The sequence below is a fragment of the Erpetoichthys calabaricus genome, chromosome 7, assembly GCF_900747795.2.
Source record: "Erpetoichthys calabaricus chromosome 7, fErpCal1.3, whole genome shotgun sequence".
Classification (NCBI taxonomy): domain Eukaryota; kingdom Metazoa; phylum Chordata; class Cladistia; order Polypteriformes; family Polypteridae; genus Erpetoichthys; species Erpetoichthys calabaricus.
Window position 1 is genome coordinate 196931842 of NC_041400.2, and position 23940 is coordinate 196955781.

A 23940-nucleotide genomic window follows, 5' to 3' on the forward strand; every position below is an offset into this window, starting at 1 on the left:
CACAAAATCGCCGCTATTCCCCTTGAAATGGCCAATCGAGTCACGAGAGTGTCCAGAAATCATCTCAAAGAGTGTATCGCTAATGATGGCCACCGCCTTAAAGACGTTATTTTCAAAACATAAGAAAAAGATCTATTTGGCATCCCCTTTCTTGTGTTGTAATGAAATTGATTTTATCTTGTAGCGTTTTTGTAGAATAAACGTTTGAAATGCGGTACTTCTTTTTGGCTCACCCTGTACAATATCTGAGAATAAAGAAAGATGAAGGTCTCAGGACTGCTGACCTCCTCATGTCCATAAAACATCTGACCAGAGCTCTTAGAAAAGAACATCAACAATTTCAGAAATGTCTGCCATTGTACAATGAGAGCAGCAACAAGCCACGGAATTAAAGAGCGAGTTTAAAGAACGACGAGACTCGGCGCCTGATTGAGTAACTGGTTGGAGTGAAATTGGTTGGAGTTTGAGGCCCTGACTTAGGTGGTCTTCTGTTGGCTCACTCACTTCACATTTTACTTCTGTTTGGTGCCATCGAAGGAAAGAAATGAAGGAATTCAGAGGAACAAATCCTAAAAAACAGGTCAACTAAAATGAATTCAAAAGAAGTTTATTAGCAGCACAAACGGGACACCAGTTAAGAAAAGGGAATTAATGAAAGCCTGCAGCGACTGGGGAGACTAGATACCCCTGCTCTAGGCAAGCCATCACTTAACTTAATACGCACCACTAAAGGAAGCCAGCGCAGTGACCCGAAGAGAGGACTGACATGTGCCCACCGCGGCTGTTTGGACATCAGACGTGCCACGACATTTTGAATCATCTGCAGCAGCGTTGGTGACACACGTCGGTACTCTCACCAGCAGAGAGCTGCAGTAGTCCAGATGTGACGAGACCAGAGCCTGGGCCAGGAATCGTGCTGCATACTCAGTCTGCAGGCACAGTTGGCATGAGTTTGCAGATCTTTTGAAAATTCTTGGCATCCACAGCCTTCTTTCTGAGGACTTTAGAGAGCTCCTTTGATATCTTGGCTTGAAGACATCACCCATGTCAACAGCAAAGACAGCTTCAGACCCTCAATATTCGCGACTTCCAGGCGGCCCACCTGCAGACTCCCTAAGGAGCTTCTGCTCATTGGCACCTCACCTGATTCTGATCTGATGGACTGGAAGTGGTCAACTTACTTTATCCACGTGACAAATCTCCATTTTGGTTCATTTTGGCATTTTGAGAGTGAATGCTGCATTTCCTTCCTTAATTCCTTAGGTCATTTGTTCAGGTCAGTCACCTGCTGATTGAATGTTCTAATGTGTTAAGAGAGTCAACAGTTCCCATGGGGTGTACTTACTTTTGCACACGACTCTGTTTTCCTTTATACTAAAGCATGTCTTGGTGTTTGTGCTTTCGTGTAAAACACACTTATCTCCCAATGGGTTAACGTCGTGTAGATGATGTGGTGTCCACTCACAGCTCGGCTAACGCTATGAAGTTAGTAGACTGGGTTTGATGTTCTACAAAATACCAGCAAACAGCGACACTCGGTTTGGACAACACGTCTTTAATTGTTTTTTGCTGACAGGTGTCCAATACATCATCAGGCCTAGGGGTCTATGGACTTGAGTCGAATCTGAATGGCTGTTGTAATGGATGGCAGGCATGGACTGGCATCCCAACCTGGGATGGTGCGGGATTTATTACCTGGCCGGCAGGCCGCTATACTGAATGGCCAATCACAAAGGCAGGCAAGAGGTTGGCGTCCAGTGTGATGGAAGGACAGGGGGAGAGAACCTATCAGGGCTACAGGCTCCATTGTTATGCTAGATAGCAGCACCTCTGGGTCAGGATTCCCACACACACACCTGCAGGGCATGCTGGGACTTGTAGTCCCTATTGGGTTCTGTGGGAGTCACCAGGGGGAGCTGCCGAGATTAATGATTCCCTACTTTGTAAGGCTTCTGAGTTGAGACCAGGAATTGTGCTGCATACTCAATCTGTAGGCACAGTTGGCATGAAAAGTGCTTTTGAAAACTCTTGGCAGACTCCTAGGCATCCACAGTCTTCTTTTGGAGGACTTCAGAGAGCTCTTTTGACCTTGGCATGATGACACCACTCACATCAATGGCTGACCTGGAAGTGCTTCCAACAGGATATCCCCCGGCACTGGAAGTACTCTCAGATCCAAGGTAAAATGAGCCACTCAGACCTCATCTAAGAAGGACAAAGCTCACTTGAAGGAGTTTAAGGAGAGAAGAAAAGAGAAGGAGAAGAATTGTATTGCGATGGTGCTCATTAAAGACTAGCTGTCCCCCACATTGTAGTGAAACAGCACAAACTTAAAAAATCAATAATCAAACAGGTATCACTAGCTAAGTGGAGACAAGGTCCGCTCCAAAACGTGGAGACAGGTAGATCGATTCCAACGGAGGCTGGCGCATGAGTGAAGAGGGCCCTGCCCGGTTCCCTACTCCTGATGTCACGCTTCTCCCTCTCCTCAGATTTACGTGAATAAATCGGTGCCGCAACCAAACTATGATTCTTAGTGCGATGAGAGAATTCGCAAAATCAACTGGAATGTTCAAGCAAGTTCTAGAAAAATACCCGATCTAAATCCGTTAAGTAGTTCTCTCGTTCGCTAGCAAAGTGGAGGCCAGGTACACTCCAAGGCTGGCACGTTAGTGAGGAGGGCACCACCCACTCCCTTCAGCCCGCCCCCTGTCTCTCGGATTCCTGCAAATAAATCAGCACTGCAAGAGAACTCCGATACTTAGCACGATGAGAGAAGTCGCAAAATGAACCGGAATGTTCAAGCAAGTTCTAGAAAAATACCCCATCGAAATCCGTTAAGTAGTTCTCTCGTGAAAAGCGGACAGACAGACGTTGGATTTTATATATACACAGAAGCCTTTTTGGAAGGTATTTGTAAAAATAAATCTCTTTACAATGCAGAGAATTGTGTCTGGGGTTTGGGGTGCTGCAACACCCCTTAGTGGTCGTACTGTTAGTTTTTACTAAATCCACATTTTCCTGATTAAAGGACAGGAGGAGCCAGAATATAAACCCAGCCACAGGGGATGCACAAACCAGTGTGTTTCATCGTGCCAGTCCCAAGCCCGGATAAATGGGGAGGGTTACGTCAGGAAGGGCATCCGGTGTAAAATTTTGCCAAATCAATATACAAATTTACTTACCAGATCGGTCGAGCACCAGGTTAACAATGACCGCCACCAGTACTGTTAATCAACAGGGTGCTGGCGGAAATTGGGCTGCTGTTGACCGAAGAAGAAGAATAAGGAGGAGAAGAAGAGGGGGGGAGACGTGTCCGGAGGCAGGAGGAGAGGAGGAAGGTAAAGAGAGTGGAACTGAGGGTAGGAACTGTGAATGTTGGCAGTATGACTGGTAAGGGGAGAGAGTTAGCAGATATGATGGAGAGAAGGAAGGTTGATATATTGTGCGTGAAGAGACTAAATGGAAGAGGAGTAAGGCCAGGTGGACCGGAGGGGGATTCAAATTGTTCTATCATGGTGTGGATAGGAGGAGAAATGGAGTAGGAGTTATTCTGAAGGAACAGCACGTCAAGAGTGATTTGGAGGTGAAAAGAGTGTCAGGCAGAAAAATGATTATGAAGCTGGAAATTGGAGGTGTGATGATGAATGTTGTTAGTGCATACGCTCCACAAGTTGGGTGTGCAATGGATGAGAAAGAAGATTTTTATAGTGAGTTGGATGAAGTGATGGACAGTGTACCCAAGGGACAGAAAGTGGTGATTAGAGTGGATTGCAATGGACATGTTGAAGAAGGGAACAGAGGAGATGAGGAGGTGATGGGTAGGTATGGTGTCAAGGAGAGGAATGAAGAAGGTCAGAGGATAGTGGATTTTGCCAAAAGGATGGACATGGCTGTGGTGAATACGTATTTGAAGAAGAGGGAGGAACACAGGGTGACGTACAAGAGTGGAGGAAGATGCACACAGGTAGATGACATCCTATGCAGAAGAGTTGATCTGAAGGAGACTGAAGACTGCAAAGTGGTGGCAGGGGAAAGTGTAGTTAAGAAGCATAGGATGGTGGTCTGTAGGATGACGCTGGAGATCAAGAAGAGGAAGAGAGCGAGGGCAGAGCCAAGGATCAAATGGTGGAAGTTGAAAAAGGAAGACTGCAAGGTGGAGTTTAGGGAGGAGGTGAGACAGACACTGGGTGGCAGTGAAGAGTCACCAGACAGCGGGGCAAGTACAGCAGATGTAGTAAGGGTGACAGCAAGAAGAGTGCTGGGCGTGACATCTGGACAGAGGAAGGGGGAAAAGGAAACCTGGAGGTGGAATGAGGAAATACAGGAGAGTATACAGAGGAAGAGGATGGCAAAAAAGAAGAAGTGGGATAGTCAGAGAGATGCAGAAAGTAGACAAGAGTACAAGGAGAAAAAGCGCAAGGTGAAGAGACAGGTGGCGAAGGCAAAAGAAAAGGCGTATGATGAGTTGTATGGACACTAAGGAGGGAGAAAAGGACCGGTGGGCTACACAGAGGGACCGAGCTGGGAAAGATGTGCAGCAGGTTAGGGTGATAAAGGATAAAGATGGAAACGTACTCACAAGAGAGAGGAGAGTGTGTTGAGCAGATGGAAAGAGGACTTTGAGAGGCTGATGAATGAAGAAAACGAGAGAGAGAGAAGAGGTTGGATGATGTGGAGATAGTGAATCAGGAAGTGCAACGGATTAGCAAGGAGGAAGTAAGGACAGCGATGAAGAATGGAAAGGCCGTTGGTCCAGATGACATACCTGTGGAAGCATGGAGGTGTTTAGGAGAGATGGCAGTGGAGTTTTAAACCAGATTGTTTAATGGAATCTTGGAAAGTGAGAGGATGCCTGAGGAGTGGAGAAGAAGTGTACTGGTGGGCCGATATTTGAGAATAAGGGGGATGTGCAGGACTGTAGTAACTACAGGGGGATAAAATTGATGAGCCACAGCGTGAAGTTATGAGAAAGAGTAGTGGAAGCTCGGTTAAGAAGCGAGGTGATGATTAGTGAGCAGCAGGATGGTTTCATGCCAAGAAAGAGTACCACAGATGAGATGTTTGCTCTGAGGATGTTGATGGAGAAGTTTAGAGAAGGCCAGAAGGAGTGCATTGCGTCTTTGTGGACCTGAAGAAAGCAAATGACAGGGTGACCAGAGAGGAGCTGTGGTATTGTATGAGGAAGTCGGGAGTGGCAGAGAAGTACAGGATATGCACGAGGGGAGTGTGACTGTGGTGAGGTCTGCGGTAGGAGTGACGGAGGTGGGAGTACATCAGGGATCGGCTCTGAGCCCTTTCTTATTTGCAATGGTGATGGACAGGCTGACAGACGAGATTAGACAGGAGTCCCCGTGGACTGTGATGTTTGCTGATGACATTGTGATCTGTAGCGATAGTAGGGAGCAGGTTGAGGAGACCCTGAAGAGGTGAAGATATGACAGGAGAGGAATGAAGGTCAGTAGGACCACCAAGACAGAGTACATGTGTGTGAATGAGATGGAGGTCAGTGGAGTGGTGAGGATGAGGGGAGTAGAGTTGGCGAAGGTGGAGGAGTTTAAATACTTGGGATCAACAGTACAGAGTAATGGGGATTGTGGAAGAGAAATGAAGAAAAGAGTGCAGGCAGAGTGGATCGGGTGGAGAAGAGTGTCAGGAGTGATTTGTGACAGACGGGTATCAGCAAGAGTGATGGGGAAGGTCTACAGGACGGTAGTGAGACCAGCTATATGGGTTATATGGGCTGGAGACGGTGGCACAGGAGACAGAGCTGGAGGTGGCAGAGTTAAAGATGTTAAGATTTGCATTGGGTGTGATGAGGATGGACAGGATTAGAAATTACGACATTAGAAGGTCAGCTCAAGTTGGACGGTTGGGAGACAAAGTCAGAGAGGTGAGATTGCGTTGGTTTGGACATGTGCAGAGGAGAGATGCTGGGTATATTGGGAGAAGGGTGCTAAGGATAGAGCTGACAGGGAAGAGGAGAAGAGGAAGGCCTAAGAGAAGGTTTATGGATGTGGTGAGAGAGGGCATGCAGGTGATGGGTGTGACAGAACAAGATGACGAGGACAGGAAGATATGGAAGAAGATGATCCGCTGTGGCGACCCCCTAACAGGAGCAGCCGAAAGTAGAAGAAGAAGGAGCCAGAATATAAGAAGTTCAGCCTGCAGGGGGTGCCAGAACCTCCTGGGACTCCACCACATATTTGACAGATTACTGCACAATATTGCTTTTATTCTCATTTTTAACGTCAGTAGTAATTAAATCAATCATCTGCATTAATAAGACCGCCGGCTCTGCACTCCATCTTTTTCTTATTTCTTCTAGCCTGCTATTGATCCGCTCTCGGGGAACATCATTTTTCTCTAAAATGATTTCTTTCGATGCAATTACATGACATTTGCAAAATCTATGAAGGCACTTAGCAGACTGATGACTTGATTCAAGCCGGCCATGACTAAGCAGGTTTGGCCCAAACGATTAAGACGAAGGTTTTCACCTGGTCCTTTTTTAAATCTGTGGCACCCCGCCTTCATAGATTTGGGACGTCAGGGTTGTCTTTTGAAATAGGAAAAAAAAAAAAACGCCATCACTGCTGCTGTTTGGACTCAAGTGGAGATTTCTGGCCTGTGCCGACATGTCCAAGTGGAGTGGACCTTCAGGCTGAGGACTGGGCGATTAGCTCTTAGGGCTGCTTTTTGGTCTCGGTGTAGTGAGCCTCCAGTGACACACAAGACTCCCTCATAGCCAGAGGCCTGAATCATCAGCCGACTTCTCCATTCTCTCAGCTGGCACAGACGGTTGCTTTCGGCCCACTAGGTGGGATGCTGACATACGTTTTTGAAGACGGTTATATCTGCATGGTGGGCCGGACCGGAGCTTGCATCCCAGAGACAAGTGGGAGAGACTCACTGAAGTTACTCCACCCATGTGAGTCACAAATCAGGGTCAACACGGTCACATCTATGGTGTCCAGTGCAAAATGTGAGTAGACGCACGTCACCCCAAAACCTACGTCCTTATTACCTGAAAAATCTCCAACCATAAAAGCACATGTAACGGAGAGTACGATCCAGCAAGTGGGCTAATCTATTTTTTAAAACCTAACAATATCTAATTATTAAAATATTAAGCCTACCAAAGAAACTGAATAAGCGAAATTCTTGACCAGAGCATAATCATAATTACATATGTAGGGTACAAGGGACTGACAAAGCCAGAAAAAAAGTTAGGGGTCCCAACCCAGCCGCCCTGTTTAATTGTGGGACAACAAAGCTAACAGGCGCTCAAAGGCACAAGCAAGGAAAACCAACATAAGAACTCTGGTCTGTCCATGGAGCTCCACCCAGCTGCAGACTCGGGTCAAGACTGAGATGAATCCTCCCGGAAACGGCCTTAAGGGGCGGGGGGCATCTCAGAGTGTTTAGGGCAAGGTCAGTGGACCTCCTGGGGCGTCCTTTCAAAGCTGTGGAGGGAAGAGACAAGACAGTGAGCGGCAGCGGCCCCTCTTGTCGCAGAGTTGAATCGCATGCCTGATCTGAGCTGACAGGGTGACGCGCATGAGTGACGATATCAATAGATTAGAGTGACCTCTGCAAAAGGACGGGTACAATTTATGAACATCTGGAAAGAGGACACTTTTTAAAAGCATGAGCACCCCTGCCCCTTCAAGGAAGATAGCCTGGAGAATACAGGTGGCCAACATAAAAGAAAAAGCAGGTAAGTTCCAGCCTGGAGACAAAATGGAGGCCAAGTCGTGTCTGAGACTGGACTACACACCCACTGGGGCGTCAATGACCATCAGGACCAGATAATCTGATGCTCTACCCCTCCATTTAAAGGCCATGACAGACCACAATGGGCCACACTAAGACAGAGAGCCACCTGGCAGCCTAAGTCTACACAGCCCTCCCCAAATCACAGATTTTGGGTAATAAAAAGAGAAAACGCATTCCACCTTTATTGCAAAATTGCAATCAATACGAAGAAGGTGAAAACAAATCAGAAACAGAAAAAGAAAAAAAATCCTACAAAAACCTGGCTGCATTAGTGTTGAGGACCCCCGAACTAAGACTCCACTTTTGATTTGATTACAGCACTCAGTCTTTTTGGCACATGACCTACATTGTGAGGGGGCATCAGTTACAGCACTAAGGCCATGTTGCAAAATTCCCCGAGGGTGATCTGGATCACAGGACCCGAGTGGCTGGACCAGGCCAAGGAGTTGCCCACATAACACCTGGCTGCGGCAGATAGAGGGTCATAGATGGACAGCTTTTGCTGTCAAAGCGTTCTTCAAAAACAACAAATCCATCGTCACTACACAATGCGCCTCCCAAACGCACTTCAGCATTCCTCCTGACGGTGACGTCCCAAATCAGATAACAATTATAAATTTAGACAGACTGGTGTACGACGGTGAACAGAAAATCTCCAGGCCGTCCTCGGACTCAACGAACACCTGAACACATCCAAGCTGTGAGGGCATCCATTCTGCATTCTCCTTGACGTTCAGTGCACTTCTGCCTTCGGCATTTCCAACACGTCTTTGATTTTTGCATGAGGTCCTTCATTTCCATCCATACACAATGATGGCAGCGCACGAACTCATGGAGAGAGACTAGGAGAGCCGTAGAGAGTTGTGCGCCGACATTCTGCAAACCGTTCATCGAGATACGATAGTCACGTGACGTCAGCGACGAGGCACATTTCCATTTGAATGGTTTGTGTAAATAAGCAAAACCTTCGCTATTGGGCTGAAACCAACCCTGGTGAACTTCATCAGAGACCCCCCTCACAGTGAGCACACGTGCTACAGTTTTGGGCGCCATTGCAGAATTTGGCATTGTAGGCCCTTACTTTATTGAGGAGGGGGGAGCAACGGTCACCGTCACTTCAGAACGTCACATTGAAATGCTGGAGATCCGGAAGACAAGGATGTGGTAGATGCCTGGAGTGACAGCTCATACGGCCGGCACGGAGATCCATGCAAGTTTTGCGGGGAAGTTGATCTCCTTGTGCGGCCTTCATGTTTGCCTGATCTCACTCCGTGCGATTTCTTCAAGTCGAAGGTCCACACACACTGACCTTAAAGCCCTCAAGGACGCTACTTCTCACAAAATTGCCGCTATTCCCCTTGAAATGGCCGAACGAGTCATGTGAGCATTCAGAAATCGTCTCAAAGAGTGCATCGCTAAAGATGGACACCACCTTGGAGATGTCATTTTTCAAACACAGTGAACAAAATCTATTTTGTATCCCCTTTCTAGTGTCATCATAAACTTGATTTTATCTCGCAGTGTTTTTGTAGAATGAACGTTTGAAATGTGCTACTTCTTGATGGCTCACCCTGTAGAGATATAATGGGAGTATGGAATTCTGGGAACCGGAAATTATGTCAGTAGGAGGTGGGGTCTTGAGGACTGGAAGAGAAAGTGACGTTGGCTGTCCTAGGAGGACCAGAAGTGGCTTTAGGTTGTGGGTTTGTCGGGTGGTCTGCCGGGAAAGAGGAGAAAGAGTTGGAGGGCAGCGCCAACCCCTGGTCTCGCGGGAACATACACTTATTTGAGGAATGGTCCGCCTGCTACTATAAGAGATGCCCCTTCGGTCTCAGCTTTCAAATCTCACGACTTCAGTTTAGCACACCCTGACTAGAGCTGCTGATTAACTGTGCAGACTGCATCTCTGTTGTTAGTCATTAGCACTAAAACATAAGTAACATGATAGTTAGAATTGGATACTAACCCGCACCTGTTCTGTTTCTCTTCTCAGTACTTGGTGCCACGGCCCACCTGCCAAGTTGTTTCGCCTGCCTAAGGTAAAGTCATCCCTGATGGAGGATTGCAGGAATTGTGGGAAAGAGGGGTCCTTTCATCTGATTTTTTTGTTCTTTATTTCACCTTATACAATTTCATGTATTAGGAATTTGTTAGTTTTTCGCATACCCCTTGGGGTCAGAGCACAGGGTCAGCCATTGTACAGCAATTACAGGTTAAGGGTCTTGCTCAAGGGCCCAGCAGAGTAGGATCTCTTTTGGCAGTGACGGGGATTCAAACCGGCAACCTTCTGGATACCAGTACAGATCCTTAGCCTCAGAGCCACCATTCCACCCTAACGTTGGATTGGCTGACCCAGTGCTGTCTCAGCTGTGGACTGGCCAAATTGGGGAGGCAGCTTGATGGCTGAGGTCTCCAGGACTCTAAACAAATTCAAATCATATTATGTGATATCATCTACTGTTAAATTCTGGTCTGTACTTGTAAAATTTTTATTTGTATACTGTCAAGAGGATTTGTTCTGTGTATTGTGTTGTATTGACCCCCTTTTTCTTTTTGACACCCACTACACGCCCAACCTACCTGGAAAGGGGTCTCTCTCTGAATTGCCTTTCCCAGGTTTCTTCCATTTTTTCCCTACAAGGGTCTTTTCTTGTCTTCTTAGAGAGTCGAGGCTGGGGGGCTGTCAAGAGACAAGGCCTGTTAAAGCCCATTGCGGCACTTCTTGTGTGATTTTGGGCTACACAAAAATAAATTCTATTGTATTGTATTATTTAAGCTCATAAACTGTCTCCCAAGGCACTCTTAAATAGTCACAGCGATTAGGGTGTCACCGAGAATCACATGACCAGCAATACAAATTCAGCTAATTCCACCTCGAGTCGAGGGGTGCCGCTAGCGCCTAATGCTTCTCCTCAGTGACCTAAGGATAATAATAATAATTTTTTAAATTTATATGGCACTTTTCTCATTTATATGGGCTGAAACCGACCCTTGTGAACTTCATCAGAGGCCCCCGCACAGTGAGCACACGTGTTACAGTTCGGTGCGCCGTTACAGAATTTGGAATTTTTGAGGAGGGAGGAGCAACAGTCACCGTCACTACTGAACGTGACATCGAAATGGAAGAAGTGGATGTGGTGGACGCCTGGAGTGACAGCTCATATGACCTGAGCGGAGTTCCATGCATGTTTTTCCGGGAGAGAAGCTGATCTCCATGTGCGGCGGGGTCGGGTGGCCTTCACGTTCGCCTGATTTCGCTCCGTGCGATTTCTTCTCAAGTTGAAGGTCTACACACGCCGACCTCAAAACCTTGAGCCCTCAAGGACGCTACATCACCACAAAGTGGCTGAACGAGTCATACGAGCGTTCAGAAATTGACTGAAGAGCGTATCGCTAATGGTGGCCACCACCTTGAAGACGGCATTATTAAAACACAGTGAAAAATAAATTTGGTATCCCCTATCTTGTGTCGTAATGAAATTGATTTTATCTTGTGGTGCTTCACCCTTTATTAAGAACACTGAAGTTCATACCCCCCAGGCACCGGTGTGCATCCCCCCCTCTCAGAAGACTTCGGGACGGCCATTCTGGCCTCCTCCTCCCACCCTACGGCACACGTCAGGTTAGGATGACTACTTGGATTGCGCACAAGAAGAGCTGCTCTCCTGCGACACTGCGCCCGCTCCGCCACTTAGGGCACACGCTGGCAGCTCTTTAGCTCTGACACTGAGCCGCTCCTCACTTTGGTGTAATAATTTATGAGAACCACTAAGTCAATGACACGGACAAGAAAATGCACATCTCGCAAGAGTGCTCTTCTCTGACAAATGACTCGATCAAGTTAGAAATGACAAAAAAGACACAATTTCACTGGAGATGTGAGCGCCTGCTGGCACAGATGGCGTGTGTTAGCGCTGACAGAAGATTTTCACTGCGGCAGAGAGTTTGAGGATTTCTTCGGAGAAGCAAATGAGCAAAAATAGCCGTGTAGTTGAAAGAGAGAGAAAAAAAATGTTTTGATGTTTTTTTTTTTTTCCTCCTGCTGCTTAACTGTGCAGAAGAACGGAGTGAATTTCAATTTACGTAATTAGGAAATAGAAGCACGCAAAACAAAAATATGACGGATTAACAAAGAGGGCCTGCCGTGGGAATTGAGACAGCAATCCTGCGCTTGTTCATCTTTAGCCTAAGGTGGCTTTTCTGTTTACATGTTGTAAGGGACTAAACAAAAAGGGAGAGATGATAAAGGTGGGCATTTTACCGGGCACCCCGTTAATTGAAAGGAAAATCACACAAGTCCAAAAATGTCATGGATGTCATGTATTCACCACCTGCACTTCAAATCAGGTCACCCACCTGAAGCTTAGCGTGTTCAGGCCCACCCAAGTACTCGGATGGGAGGCCATCTAGGAAAAAGCTGGGGTTGTTGGCGGTGAAGCCAGCAGGGGGCGCCTACCCTGTGGTTTGAATGTGGATCCCAATGCCCACAGTGCAGTAGAAATGGCGCCATCCTTTATATGGGACGTAGAACTGAGGTTCTGACTCAATGTGGTCATTAAAGACCCCTGGGCATCCTTCATAAAGAGGAGGGGGGTATCCCGTTGCGTTTTTCGCATTTTCCTTTACCTCCCAAAGAGCTGTCTGCTCACCTGAACACGGCCCACCACGGATGAGTGTGCCCTCAGATGGACTGGCATCCCGCCCGCAAGTTGGTCCAAAAGCTGCCAGTATTGGCTCCAGCACCACGGGACCTTAAACTGAGAACAACCAGGTGTAGAATAAAAAGAGAAAAGCTTGCATCTGTTTTGATTTTTATACTTTCTAAACTAAATTAAGATTTAAAATTCGGAAAAGAGTTTACGTGTATAGAAGGGGTGGATTAATAAAGTGTGGAAAACCTCCCCGGGTTTTGATTTATGAATCTTTTAAATTAAAGTCACACTTACAATTCCAAAAGAGCTCATAGCACCGCGTTTCATATCGACGCACAAACATAAAACAAACAATTGAAGGCGATATGAGGAGAAAGGCCCCGCCGCTACAAACTCATTTTATATCGACGAACGCTGGACTGTAAAGGTGGGTGGCATTTGGAGACCCTTCTCAACAGAAGCTCTTCAATATCTGATATGGCTTTTTTAATTTTTTTTTTTAATAACTATTTGTTTCTTCCTCCAGACTGTAAACACACGCAGCTTAATTGAATTCAAGGTGATGGAGGCTGAAGCCCACCCCAGGAGCATGAGGTGTAAGGCAGGAGCCAAACTTGGATGGACATAATCAAGTTGTTACAAATCGAGCAACAGGACGTTTTAAAAACCTGCTTACTCCAATTACGGGACGGACCCACTCCGGACAGCAGGGGCACAAAGCAGGAACCCACACTGGACGGGACGACTTCAGGGCATATCAAATATTGATATGATACTCGATCTTCATCTGAAATACTTGACACTGACAAGTGTCAGACACGCACGAGTCGGGGCTTTGATAACAGGGACATCGTTTTCTTCTTTCAGCTGCTCCTGTTAGGGGTCACCACAGCTGGTCACCTTTTTCCATCTCTTCCAGTCCTCATTATCTTGCTCTGTCACACCCATCACCTGCATGTCCTCTCTCACCACCTTATCTTAGACTTTCCTCTTCTCCTCTTGCCTGGCAGCTCTATCCTTAGCACCCTTTTCTCATTATACCCCTCATCTCTCCTCTGCACATGTCCACACCAACGCAATCTCGCCTCTCTGACTTTGTCTCCCAATCATCCCACCTGAGCTGACCCTCTGAGGTCCTCATTCCTAATCCTGTCCATCCTCGTCACACTCAATGCAGATCTTAGCATCTTTAACTCTGCCACCTCCAGCTCTGTCTCCTGTGCCACCGTCTCTAACCCATATGACATAGCTGGTCTCACTACCGTCCTGTAGACCTTCCCTGTCACTCTTGCTGATACCCGTCTGTCACAAATCACTCCTGACACTCTTCTCCACCCACTCCACCCTGCCTGCACTCTCGTCTTCACTTCTCTTCCACAATCCCCATTACTCTGTACTGTTGATCCCAAGTATTTAAACTCCTCCACCTTCACCAACTCTACTCCCTCATCCTCACCATTCGACTGACCTCCCTCTCATTCACACACATGTATTCTGTCTTGGTGGTCCTATTGACCTTCAATCCTCTCATATCTCCACCTCTCCCAGGTCTCCACCCCCTATCACTACAGATCACAATGTGATCAGCAAACATCACAGTCCACGGGGACTCCTGTCTGATCTCGTCTGTCAGCCTGTCCATCACCATTGCCAATAAGAAAGGGCTCAGAGCCGATCCCTGATGTTTTCCCACCTCCGTCACTCCTACCACAGACCTCACCAGGGTCACACTCCCCTCATGCATATCCTGTGCCACTCTTACGTACTTCTCTGCCACTCCCGACTTCCTCATTCAATACCACAGCTCCTCTCAGTCACCCTGTCATCTGCTTTCTCCAGGTCCACAAAGACGCAATGTGACTCCTTCTGGCCTTCTCTAAACTTCTCCATCAACATCCTCAGAGCAAACATCACATCTGTGGTGCTGTTTCTTGGCATGAAACCACCCTGCTGCTCACTAATGCTCTTCAAAGTTCTCATCGTCATTTCAGAACGTTGACGGTGTTTGATAACATCACATCATGGTTGGACAGACGGAGGGACGCCAGTCAGATTATGAATAATTAGCTGCTCTACCCACATACTACAGAAAGCATCGACATGGGGTGAGCGCCGGTTGGGCATTTCAGCTCAAGGCGCAGGAGTTGGTTTTTGTCGTCTCACTCCACACACGTTGTGATATTCAGTATTCTTATTATTACGATGATTCGTTCCAAGTTCATTTAAAACCTGCTGCACATCGCGATGCCGTACTGGCACTTTCACATTACCAGTCTGAAGTGACTCAAATCTGAGTTTTTTCCTTAATGTGACACAAATCAGAGGTTTTCAGGACTGTGTGGATGCAGAAATCCAATCTTTCCAAATCAGATTTGAGTCACTGTCATGTGTAATCCTAGATTAGATACAAGTCCGATTTGTGGCCGTACAGAATGAACGAGAACGGTCACTTCAGAAATCATGGTTTTTTATTTTTTTTTTGCCTATTGGCATTGGCCGAGTGCTGTCATCATCATCAGCCAACACCAGCAATGCGGCAAAACCACAATGGAGGTGAGTGACCGCGGTGACAAAAGTCACAGTCCCACCATTGCTGGCTCCTTTCTCCTACCCACACATCTTGCAGTGCCAGCAATGGCTGCGGATACAGCAGAGTTTAGTCAGCCGTCTGGATTTTTCTTCGCCTTCTCGACCTCATCACGTACGGCTGACAAACTCCAAGCAAAATGCGATGCAAACCCTGGCGACTTAGCACATCCGCTTTGTCAGTTTTAATACCGTGAGTTGTCTCACAAATATGGCGACTTGTGCACAAACGTATCAACGTGCACTCGTGTGACGCTTTGGAGGACAGGTGCGTTCACATGACAGGTACAGCAGGTCACTCGTACTTATGAACGTGAACCGTCACGATGGGCACATCCGATCTGAGCAAACAATCAGAACTGAGCAGAGAGGCTTGTAATGTGAACGCCTCATAAAAGGGATCTGAATGAATGTCTACCAACAGAAAACTAGCAGTTACTAATTACTTGTTTTACTCAATCACACACGGGGTCCTCAGTTGTTCTCTTTCTACCATCTTCTGAACAAAAAAAAAAAAAAAAGGCATTGTAAGGGACGGCCGGGATGCCCAACAAATGGAAGATTGGGGGACGGCTGCTCCTTTAGGGCACTGCCTGCCCCAGAATGCTAGATGGCAGCCTCCCTGGATTGCTGCGGTGCCCCGGCTTCCCACAGGGCACCATGGGGACTTGGAGTTCTGTATCTCGCCCCTGTTGGGTACCGTGGGTGCCGCTGTGAAACGAGCCGTATTGTGTGTGGTTTCTGCCTAACCCAGAAGTGCTTGCAGATCACGTGGGCAGAAGAGAAGAAGCATTTCCAGGTTGGCCACTATAAAAGGACTTGCAGGCCTCACAGGGATGAGCCAGAGTCGGGTGGAAGGTGGACGAAGCTGGCTGGGAGGAGTGGAGGAGACAAAGACCAGAAAAGACACAAAGAGTCTCTGAGCTGTACTTGTATTGTACTTGTGGCTGTGGTGGTGGGAAACGCTAGTGTGAAGAGTTTCCCACGCAATAAAAAGGCTCTTTTGTGCTTTTAATTTGTGCCCTGTGTTGTCTGCTGTGTTGGGTTTGAGGAGCTATGGTGCCCTCTAGAGTCCACAGCATGCATCACAGAAAAAAAAAAAATGTAACCTTGTTGTGCTTGATGGTGGCTTGGCTTTAGCGCATATTCTGCCTTTTCTTATCATGCGTGGAAATGACATACCGCAAAAAGCGCAAGCTGCGGAGTGTTGACTGGTACTGTAAGCCTGCAATGTACGACATCTGTGCAGAAGGGCAATGGCGCTAGTTTTTATAAAAACGCAAGGCACTGCTTTGATATACAGTAGTGTTTCAGTGCCGTAGCAATAATGGAAATAATAGCGTGGCGCAGTTGTGTTGGCACAAAAGCAGCTCTGCGATCGCCACGTTAGAGCACTTCAGACGCGTCTCCCAGGCTGCCCTGGGTGTGTGGTCACCAGTGAGCCGCACGGTGAGGGAGGACAGGTGGGCCTCTGGGGGCAGAGAGGGGCGGGCAAAGGGACAAAGCAGCTGGTAGATGCCACCAAAGTGCTCACTAAGTGCCGTGTCTGCGAACGCTGCTTTTATTTTTGTTTTGTTACCGGCTTCTCTGCTAGTCCTGCCACCCCTCCCGATAGTTGAGCACGTGGAGGAGATGTGGTGTGCCACCACAGAAAAAAAGATTGGGAGACACTGATATACTCTGTATAGTGTCGCCAGTTTATCTCAGATTTACTACCTTGTGTCTACGGTACAATGACAGTGCCACTGGAACACAAGCACTGCCTTCAGTTTAAACTCCTGATCAGTTATTACTTTTACATGATGGGGCAGGGGGCATTTTGTTGATATCTGTAGTTGTTTTGCCAGCTCCCCATTTTTTGGGCCTGCTACTGTTGAAGCCAGCAGGTAGTATTAGAGGCCAAGCTGGGGTATGGCAGGGCAAGACTCTGCTGGGCAGGCCAGTGAAGATCCTGGAATACTTCAGTAGAAGCTTTGGGAAGCCACAGAGCCATTTTTTCCATTTCTTAAACTCCACATCATAGCAAGAACGATCAGCATGGGGTAGGCGGCCAGTTGGCCAGGGTCTCTAGCATTGTGAATGTTATAACTATGGGCCCTCCAGAGGCTTCTTGCCTCCATCGATGCTGCTGACTACGGTTGTTACTTTAACAAAAACACTAAACAGAAATGACTTGAATAAAATGAACTCGACACAAACAACAACAGGGCAGGGACTTGACCCTGGCTGCTGCAAGCAGGAAACAGCCGCACTAACCACTGTGCCACCGCACCATCTTCAAATTTTTTTTTTTTGTTATAAAATTGGTCATGACACAGTAACAGTTCAATCCCTTACCTCTGTGTAATCGGACACAAAGAACGAGGTGGTCCCATCGTGCTCCATGAAGTGCTTGGGGAAAAGCCGCAGCCAAGTATCATCCCCATAAAACACCATCTTCTTCCCGGCCTCTTTGGCCTGCCAGATCAGGTTGTCTTCCAGCAGAGCCGGAGAATTCAGATTCATTACCACGTCAATGAAGCCGGGGATGCTGCCAGTCGTCAATGCCTATAAAGGGAAAAATACCCCAAAAAATTTAAAATTAAAAAGGACACCACATTCAAATAAGTGCCTTCATCAGGTTCAAGTGGCCAAAGGGCCACGAGTGTCACAAGAGGTTCAGATTCCACATTGTGTGGCACCAAATATACACCTGAGCTTTTCAAAAGTCTGGAATTACCCACAAATGTTTATGTTTTTGACAGAAATTAATATTTTTTAAATTAAAGTACAACAAAACATTTAAAAACTTAGCCAATGCATTACAAATATTGACATGGCTATTACTGCTTAAAATGGTTTATAATTCAATTCAAATAAACTCCATACATGGTGCTGTGACAAGTTCACAGGGCAAATGCAAATTGAAACATTAAAAATTACTGATTAGATAATAAGTACACATAAAAACACAATCACATAACTGGTAACAGCCCAAATAAGGAGAATATTACCCTAACATAAAAGAAAAATGTGAAGTCAAGTTGGTTTGGTGCCACCATCTTAAATAGTAAGCCAGTAATGAGGCTCACCTTGTAGCGGGGCTACATAATAATCCATCCATCCATTATCCAACCCACCATATCCTAACACAGCGTCACGGGGGTCTGCTGGAGCCAATCCCAGCCAACACAGGGCGCAAGGCGGGAACAAACCTCGGGCAGGCCGCCAGCCCACCGCAGGGCATACTTAATAATAAGTACAGTGAAACCTCTGGTCACGAACGTCTTGGACCACGTACAAATCGGGTTACGACCAAAAAGTTTGCCAAACTTTTGCATCTGTTCACGACCACACACTCGGGTGACAAACAAGCCAGTTTCCCTTCTGGTTCGTACGCGCCAATGATTTCCGCACGTGCTCAGTCTCGAGCGAGCGAGCGAGAGAGAGAGAGAGAGAGAGAGAGAGCGAGCGTACTGTATATATATTTACATACAGCTCATACGGTCCGGAATGGATTAATTGTATTTACATACAATCCTATGGGGGAAATTACTTCAGGTCACGACCAAATAGGGTTGCGACCAGAGTTTTGGAACGAATTACGGTCGTGACCCGAGGTTCCACTGTATTTGTTTTTTTTTTTTGTGTTTTGTTTTCATTGTCCCGTTTGCTTTACTATATGTGTGTATCATTAAATGTTGTCCCCGTAAGAGAAAAAGGGAAGGGTGATGAAGGGAGACAGCAACCCCAAGATGGAAATCATCTGTTGAATCCACCAGTTACATCTGGAAAATTCTGTATTTAAACAAGAGGAGCAAAAAGCAAAGGAGAGAGAGAAGAAAAAGAATCCTTTACGCATCCATATTTCAACTCATATCCGTTCATCGTACAAGTCCATTACTTGCTTCTGAAGGATCTGGAACATCATCACGACTGTCAGTACCGAGAAACCTCAGGATTTGGATACGTATCAACTATTGATGAAGACACTTACCGTGATGTCGTTTATTGTATTGTTGGGAGGAAGCAAAATATCACACCAGTCAATATTCAACTATTACTGGACTTTATTAGCTTTTAGACTCATTTATCACTTTCATGTCCATTGCCAATTATCATTCACCTGTGCCTGTGTTTCGTGTTTATTCTTTTGTTATTTGGGGGCAAGGGAAGGTTTCTGTAAATATTGTGTATTCATGTTTTCATATAATTAATAATTGGGATAGTGGTGGTTTGTGTGCACAAGGTGTCCACAAAGTCTCTTTACAATTTCAAAATTTTATTAAAAAGACAAATGAATAGACAAATCTGTGGAAATTATTACAAAATAAGGAGTAGATATTGAAGTTATTTTTGCATCATTTAATACGCCTGTATATGGGCACCATTAGTAGACGGTGCTTGATTTCTTGCCATGTTCTCTTTAGCATATTGTAATCAATGGTGGCAATGGCATCGGCGATCTTTTGCTTCAGGTCATTAATGTCCCGTATCTTTGTTCGATACATGATATCTTTAACATAACCCCACAGAAAGAAGTCAAGGGGAGTGAAATCTGGTGAACGAGGTGGCCAGGGTATTGGGCCACCCCCTTCCAATCCACCGATCTAGAAAAGTTCGATTCAGGAACCCACGAACATGCAGTCCCCGATGTGGTGGTGCACCATCTTGCTGGAAAATGACGGTTGGTTGAAGGTCATCTAGTTGTGGTGTCATATATTCAGTCAAAAGGTCAAGGCAAACATTTGCAGTAATTGATCTCTCGTTGAACAAAAATGGACCAATGATTCGATTGCACATGATCCCACGCCTCGCATTCACCTTTGGACTATCTCGGTGAAGTTCCCTAGTCACATGGGCGTTTTCTGAGCCCCAGATTCTCACATTATGTGTGTTCAGTTTCCCTGAAACATGGAAGGTTGCCTCATCACTAAAACAAACTTTGATAACAAATGAGTACATAGGAGAAATTTGATTAACATATCTCATCAATTGCCTTTGTAGTAATTTTTTGAAAATGTAAAGAGACTTTGTGGACACCCTGTACATTAGTGAATATCCGTCGGTCCTCGTGTGTATTTATATTTATCACTGTTAGTATATCCATATTTGGTGTTACATATCTGTCTGCTGTTTGCTTGTTATTTCGTGGTGTCGAGGGAAAAATAAGACAACCTTTAAGGAGTACGGCTTGTTATCGTCTCTAGAGTCTTCAGGCTAGTCCAAGGAAGTAGTCTTGGTACAACCTGATGGCCACCACGATAAGGAAACCTGCTAACCTGAACAAAACCCAGGGGTCCAAAACCAGGAAATCAACAAATGTAACTCATAAACCAAACACAAAGGAGTCGAACCAAACCAATGGCAAAGCTACTTTGAGGACAGCCAGCTGCATCTCTCCATTTATACTGCTGGGTGAAGTCCCCGCCACCTTGGGCTCCACCATTAGGAGACAGGGCAGATAACAAACAGAACTGCATATACTGGTAGAATCCTACAAAATAATCAATGAGCAACACAATGTTACATAAGTATAATCCAGACAGGACACCATCATATATAGGATTCATAATAAAATATGCAGATAATACCTGAAAAACAACAAAAAAGTTAAATAAAGAGAAACAAAAATGATTTAGTCAGAGAAAGCAGCCCAGCAGAACTAGGACAGTTGTACGCACTGAAGGCACCGGAGTGAAGTGACATGTTGCATGTTGATTAGCACAAGCAAGTAAAGAATTCACTGGACTCTGGACATGGCACAGTGAGGACTCCATAAGCCCTAATTATCACACATGGCGTGACTCAGGAGTCCCAAAATACTTTCAAAGGTTGTCCTCTAGGAGGGGAAATATGGTGAACTAGACGCCAAAAACAAAGGCGTTCAGGATGGCAGCCGGGCTCCACTTAAAGCGGCCGACTCGATTTCAGTCCAGCAATGCCGCGCTGCCAGGGAGCAAGTGGGGCGCACAGGAGGAGGCCCACAATTTGCGGCATAGCAGTCAGGCGTGACTTGAGCGAGCCACCAGGGGCCTTCTGGGGGGGGCGACAGAAGTCTTTGGAATTCAGTGGTAAAATGGAAACCGATGGCCACTGATGTCTACACGGCCACAGGCGTCCATCCTGCTGCCACCAAAAACTTGAGAAGGAAAATCAGGAAGAGCTGACAATGATCAGTGACAGAGGCGCCACAGGCTGGAAAAAGTGCGACATTTCAGGTATTTGTAAAAGATTTGAAATGTCTCGAACATCTCGTGTTTGCTTCATCATTCTGGAGTATTCAGTGTTACTCGATGGGAGGAAAAAAAAAACAGGATTTAAAGGATTTTAGCACAACACTGCAACATAACACACCATGAACAAAGGGAAGGGGTCCTAACACTTTCTGAATGCGTGGTAAGGAGTGTGGCCGGTAGGGGGCGCTCCAACTCCCCAAACACAAGCAGGCTTAGACAGAAGTCAGAGAGTCTTTAATTACGTCTTTTTAAGTTCAAGAGTCTTTTGTTGTGGAGAAACTCTTCCTCAAGGAAGCGTTTCCCACCACCAAGCATAAGGGCAGCAGCTTTTTCTCTTCTCTGTCTTTCATTGGTCACCGCTTCCTCCATTCTTCCTCACAAGCTTCGTCCACCTTCCTCCTGACTCTGCCTCTTGACGTGAGGTGGGCAGCTCCTTTAATCTCCCACCCGAGACTACATTCGGTGTTGCTCTTCCGGGTGTGTTGTACGTTCTGTGAAGTAGGGCTCCCCAGTCCCTGCAGCACCCCCTGGCGGTACCCACAGAATCCAACATTGTGGAGTCTAAGAACTCCATGTTCCATGATGCATTGTGGGAATCCAAGGCACCCAGGGAGAGGCTATGCCCTGTGCACACTCTCTCTCCCCCCTCTGCTCCTTCTATCTTGAAGGTGTCTCAGCTGGGTAAGGACGCCTGCCGTCCCCTCGTAGTAATAATTCAGAAGTGGTGGTCCATACGGTACTTAGTGCAGCACCCTTAATCTAATAATACATTTTGTGTAAACTTCTGAAGCCATTCCTTATTAATAAATGTACCAGAAATAGACGATATAAAGAAGGGGGGCAAATACTTTTTCACAGCCCTGTGCCTGCTGAAATAAACAGCTGCTGCAAGCAAAGGCACTGGCGCTAAGCCACACACAACTCCGGCCCCCCGGCTGAGCTCCAGCAGTAAATGGAATTCATCTGAAAAGCTTAAAAGGAAATTGAGGCTCAGGCAGCCGAGACCCCGGTGACCCACCGGCCGGGCGGCACAAACTCTCCAGGTCCCACTTGTTAATCTGGAGGTCAAAGACGAGACCTGGCAGCTCATCAGGCGGCTTTTTTGCTCTCCTCACCGTTTAGCACGGACCACGTCGTTACCAGCTTTTATTTTTTCCTGCACTTTAAACCAAATGACCTTCCCTTCCGGCTAATGGCAGCAGAGCAGCACCAACCAGGGGGGCTTGTAGAGATTCTGCTTGATGAACACACCAAACACACAACCTCTGCGCACTTTAATCTGGCCCTGAAAAGGCATTCGCGCCCTTCCCGATATCCGAATATTCATCCCAGTGAATGGCTGCAGGTCATTTTGTTCCCACCTGTACTTGTTTAACAGGCGAGACATTTCTTTTCCTCACTTGAAGGTCTGAGGAGACTTCTCCCCCAGTCCCGTGCCCGTCTTTTGTTGCTGTCATGGAGCTATTTAATGCTTTGTGCAAAATGCTGGCGGTGCCAGGAAGAAAGGAAGAACTGGCAACCTGGCCGGGATAAAGGAAGGATTCATAATCCCACACTGGAGCAGTTCATACCCCCACACCACAGGTGGCAGTACTCCTTTAGGAATGAACCTGATTGGGACACCACAAGGTGGCATGGGAGTTGGTGTCCAGAAATGTAGCCTTACTGGGGGTCTTTTTGGGGACTGCCAGAGGGGAGGACTGCCCAACCCAGACGACTTGAGCAGCTCCCAGGTCAACTTTACAAAGAGAGCCCTCAGCGCCTCACTTAAATCAGTCAGAGAGCATCACTCTCTAAGAGGAAGACGGCTGACGATCTCTATTTGTGTGCGGAGGTCGGTGTGGGAGATGAATGAGAAACTTTTATTGGAAGTGGAATTGGGTTTGGGTGCTCAGTGGCGCCCCCTTGTGGTTACAATGCTTTCATTTGGCTCGTTCCACATGTGTTCTGCCGTAATGAATGGTCTCAGTCAGCTGATCCTCTCGTGTTTGTTTTCACGACATGCTGGAGCTCCACATGCATTTAACCTGCTCAGCACTGGGAGTCCCCCATGTGTGTCTTCCTCTGGTTTACTATACGGTCTAAAATGAAATGCATTGCTGTCTTACCAGTATGTATGTTTGTAGCAATCCCACCTTTTTATGTTTTTTATTATTATAAAGAATCCATTGTAAAGATCATTTTCGTTTCATCCCATGACAGGGGGAGATTCGTCACGCGACTGAGACTGTGACATCACCGGACCGGACGCTGGCTCCATTATCCAAAATACATGGATTTAAGCAGTTTTAACATAAGGATGTATGTGGTAGGGCGTGGCAGGGGTCCGTGGCAGTCCGAGGTTTTAAACCAGTGTGCCGGGTGGAAAGCCGTCAGGCCACAGAGTGTTTAATGGGGGGGAAACGGGAGCCTCAGTGACACTCCATCTTGTCATTCTGAGGTGTGTAGGAAAAAATAAATTAAAAAGATTTTAGCACAGGACTGCAAAATGACAAAACGTGACAAAAGTGAAGGGTCTGAAGGCTTAACGAGTGCACTGTACCTCTGATGGCGCATTTCACAGCACTGACTCTGGTCCATCCTAGATAATGGAGCTCCCTGCTGGGCTCAAAAGTGAATTTAAAACCGAGAAGGGAGTCAGAGCCTCGCGTACACCGCCACGTCACGGAGATGCAGCAACGTCCTCCACTCCTGCAAGAAGTCCT

The 23940-nt window shown here is 46.6% G+C and overlaps 1 protein-coding gene across 2 annotated transcripts in view; it reads right to left on the bottom strand.

The window, feature by feature from the left end:
* Window positions 1-23940, bottom strand: part of pigg (phosphatidylinositol glycan anchor biosynthesis class G) — a 1234979-nt gene that overhangs the window by 1135848 nt on the left and 75191 nt on the right. For both annotated transcript variants that reach the window (XM_051929903.1, XM_028805895.2), the window contains exon 3: window positions 17355-17564. In XM_051929903.1, the coding sequence (XP_051785863.1) occupies window positions 17355-17564 (210 nt within the window). The remainder of the gene's footprint in view (window positions 1-17354; window positions 17565-23940) is intronic.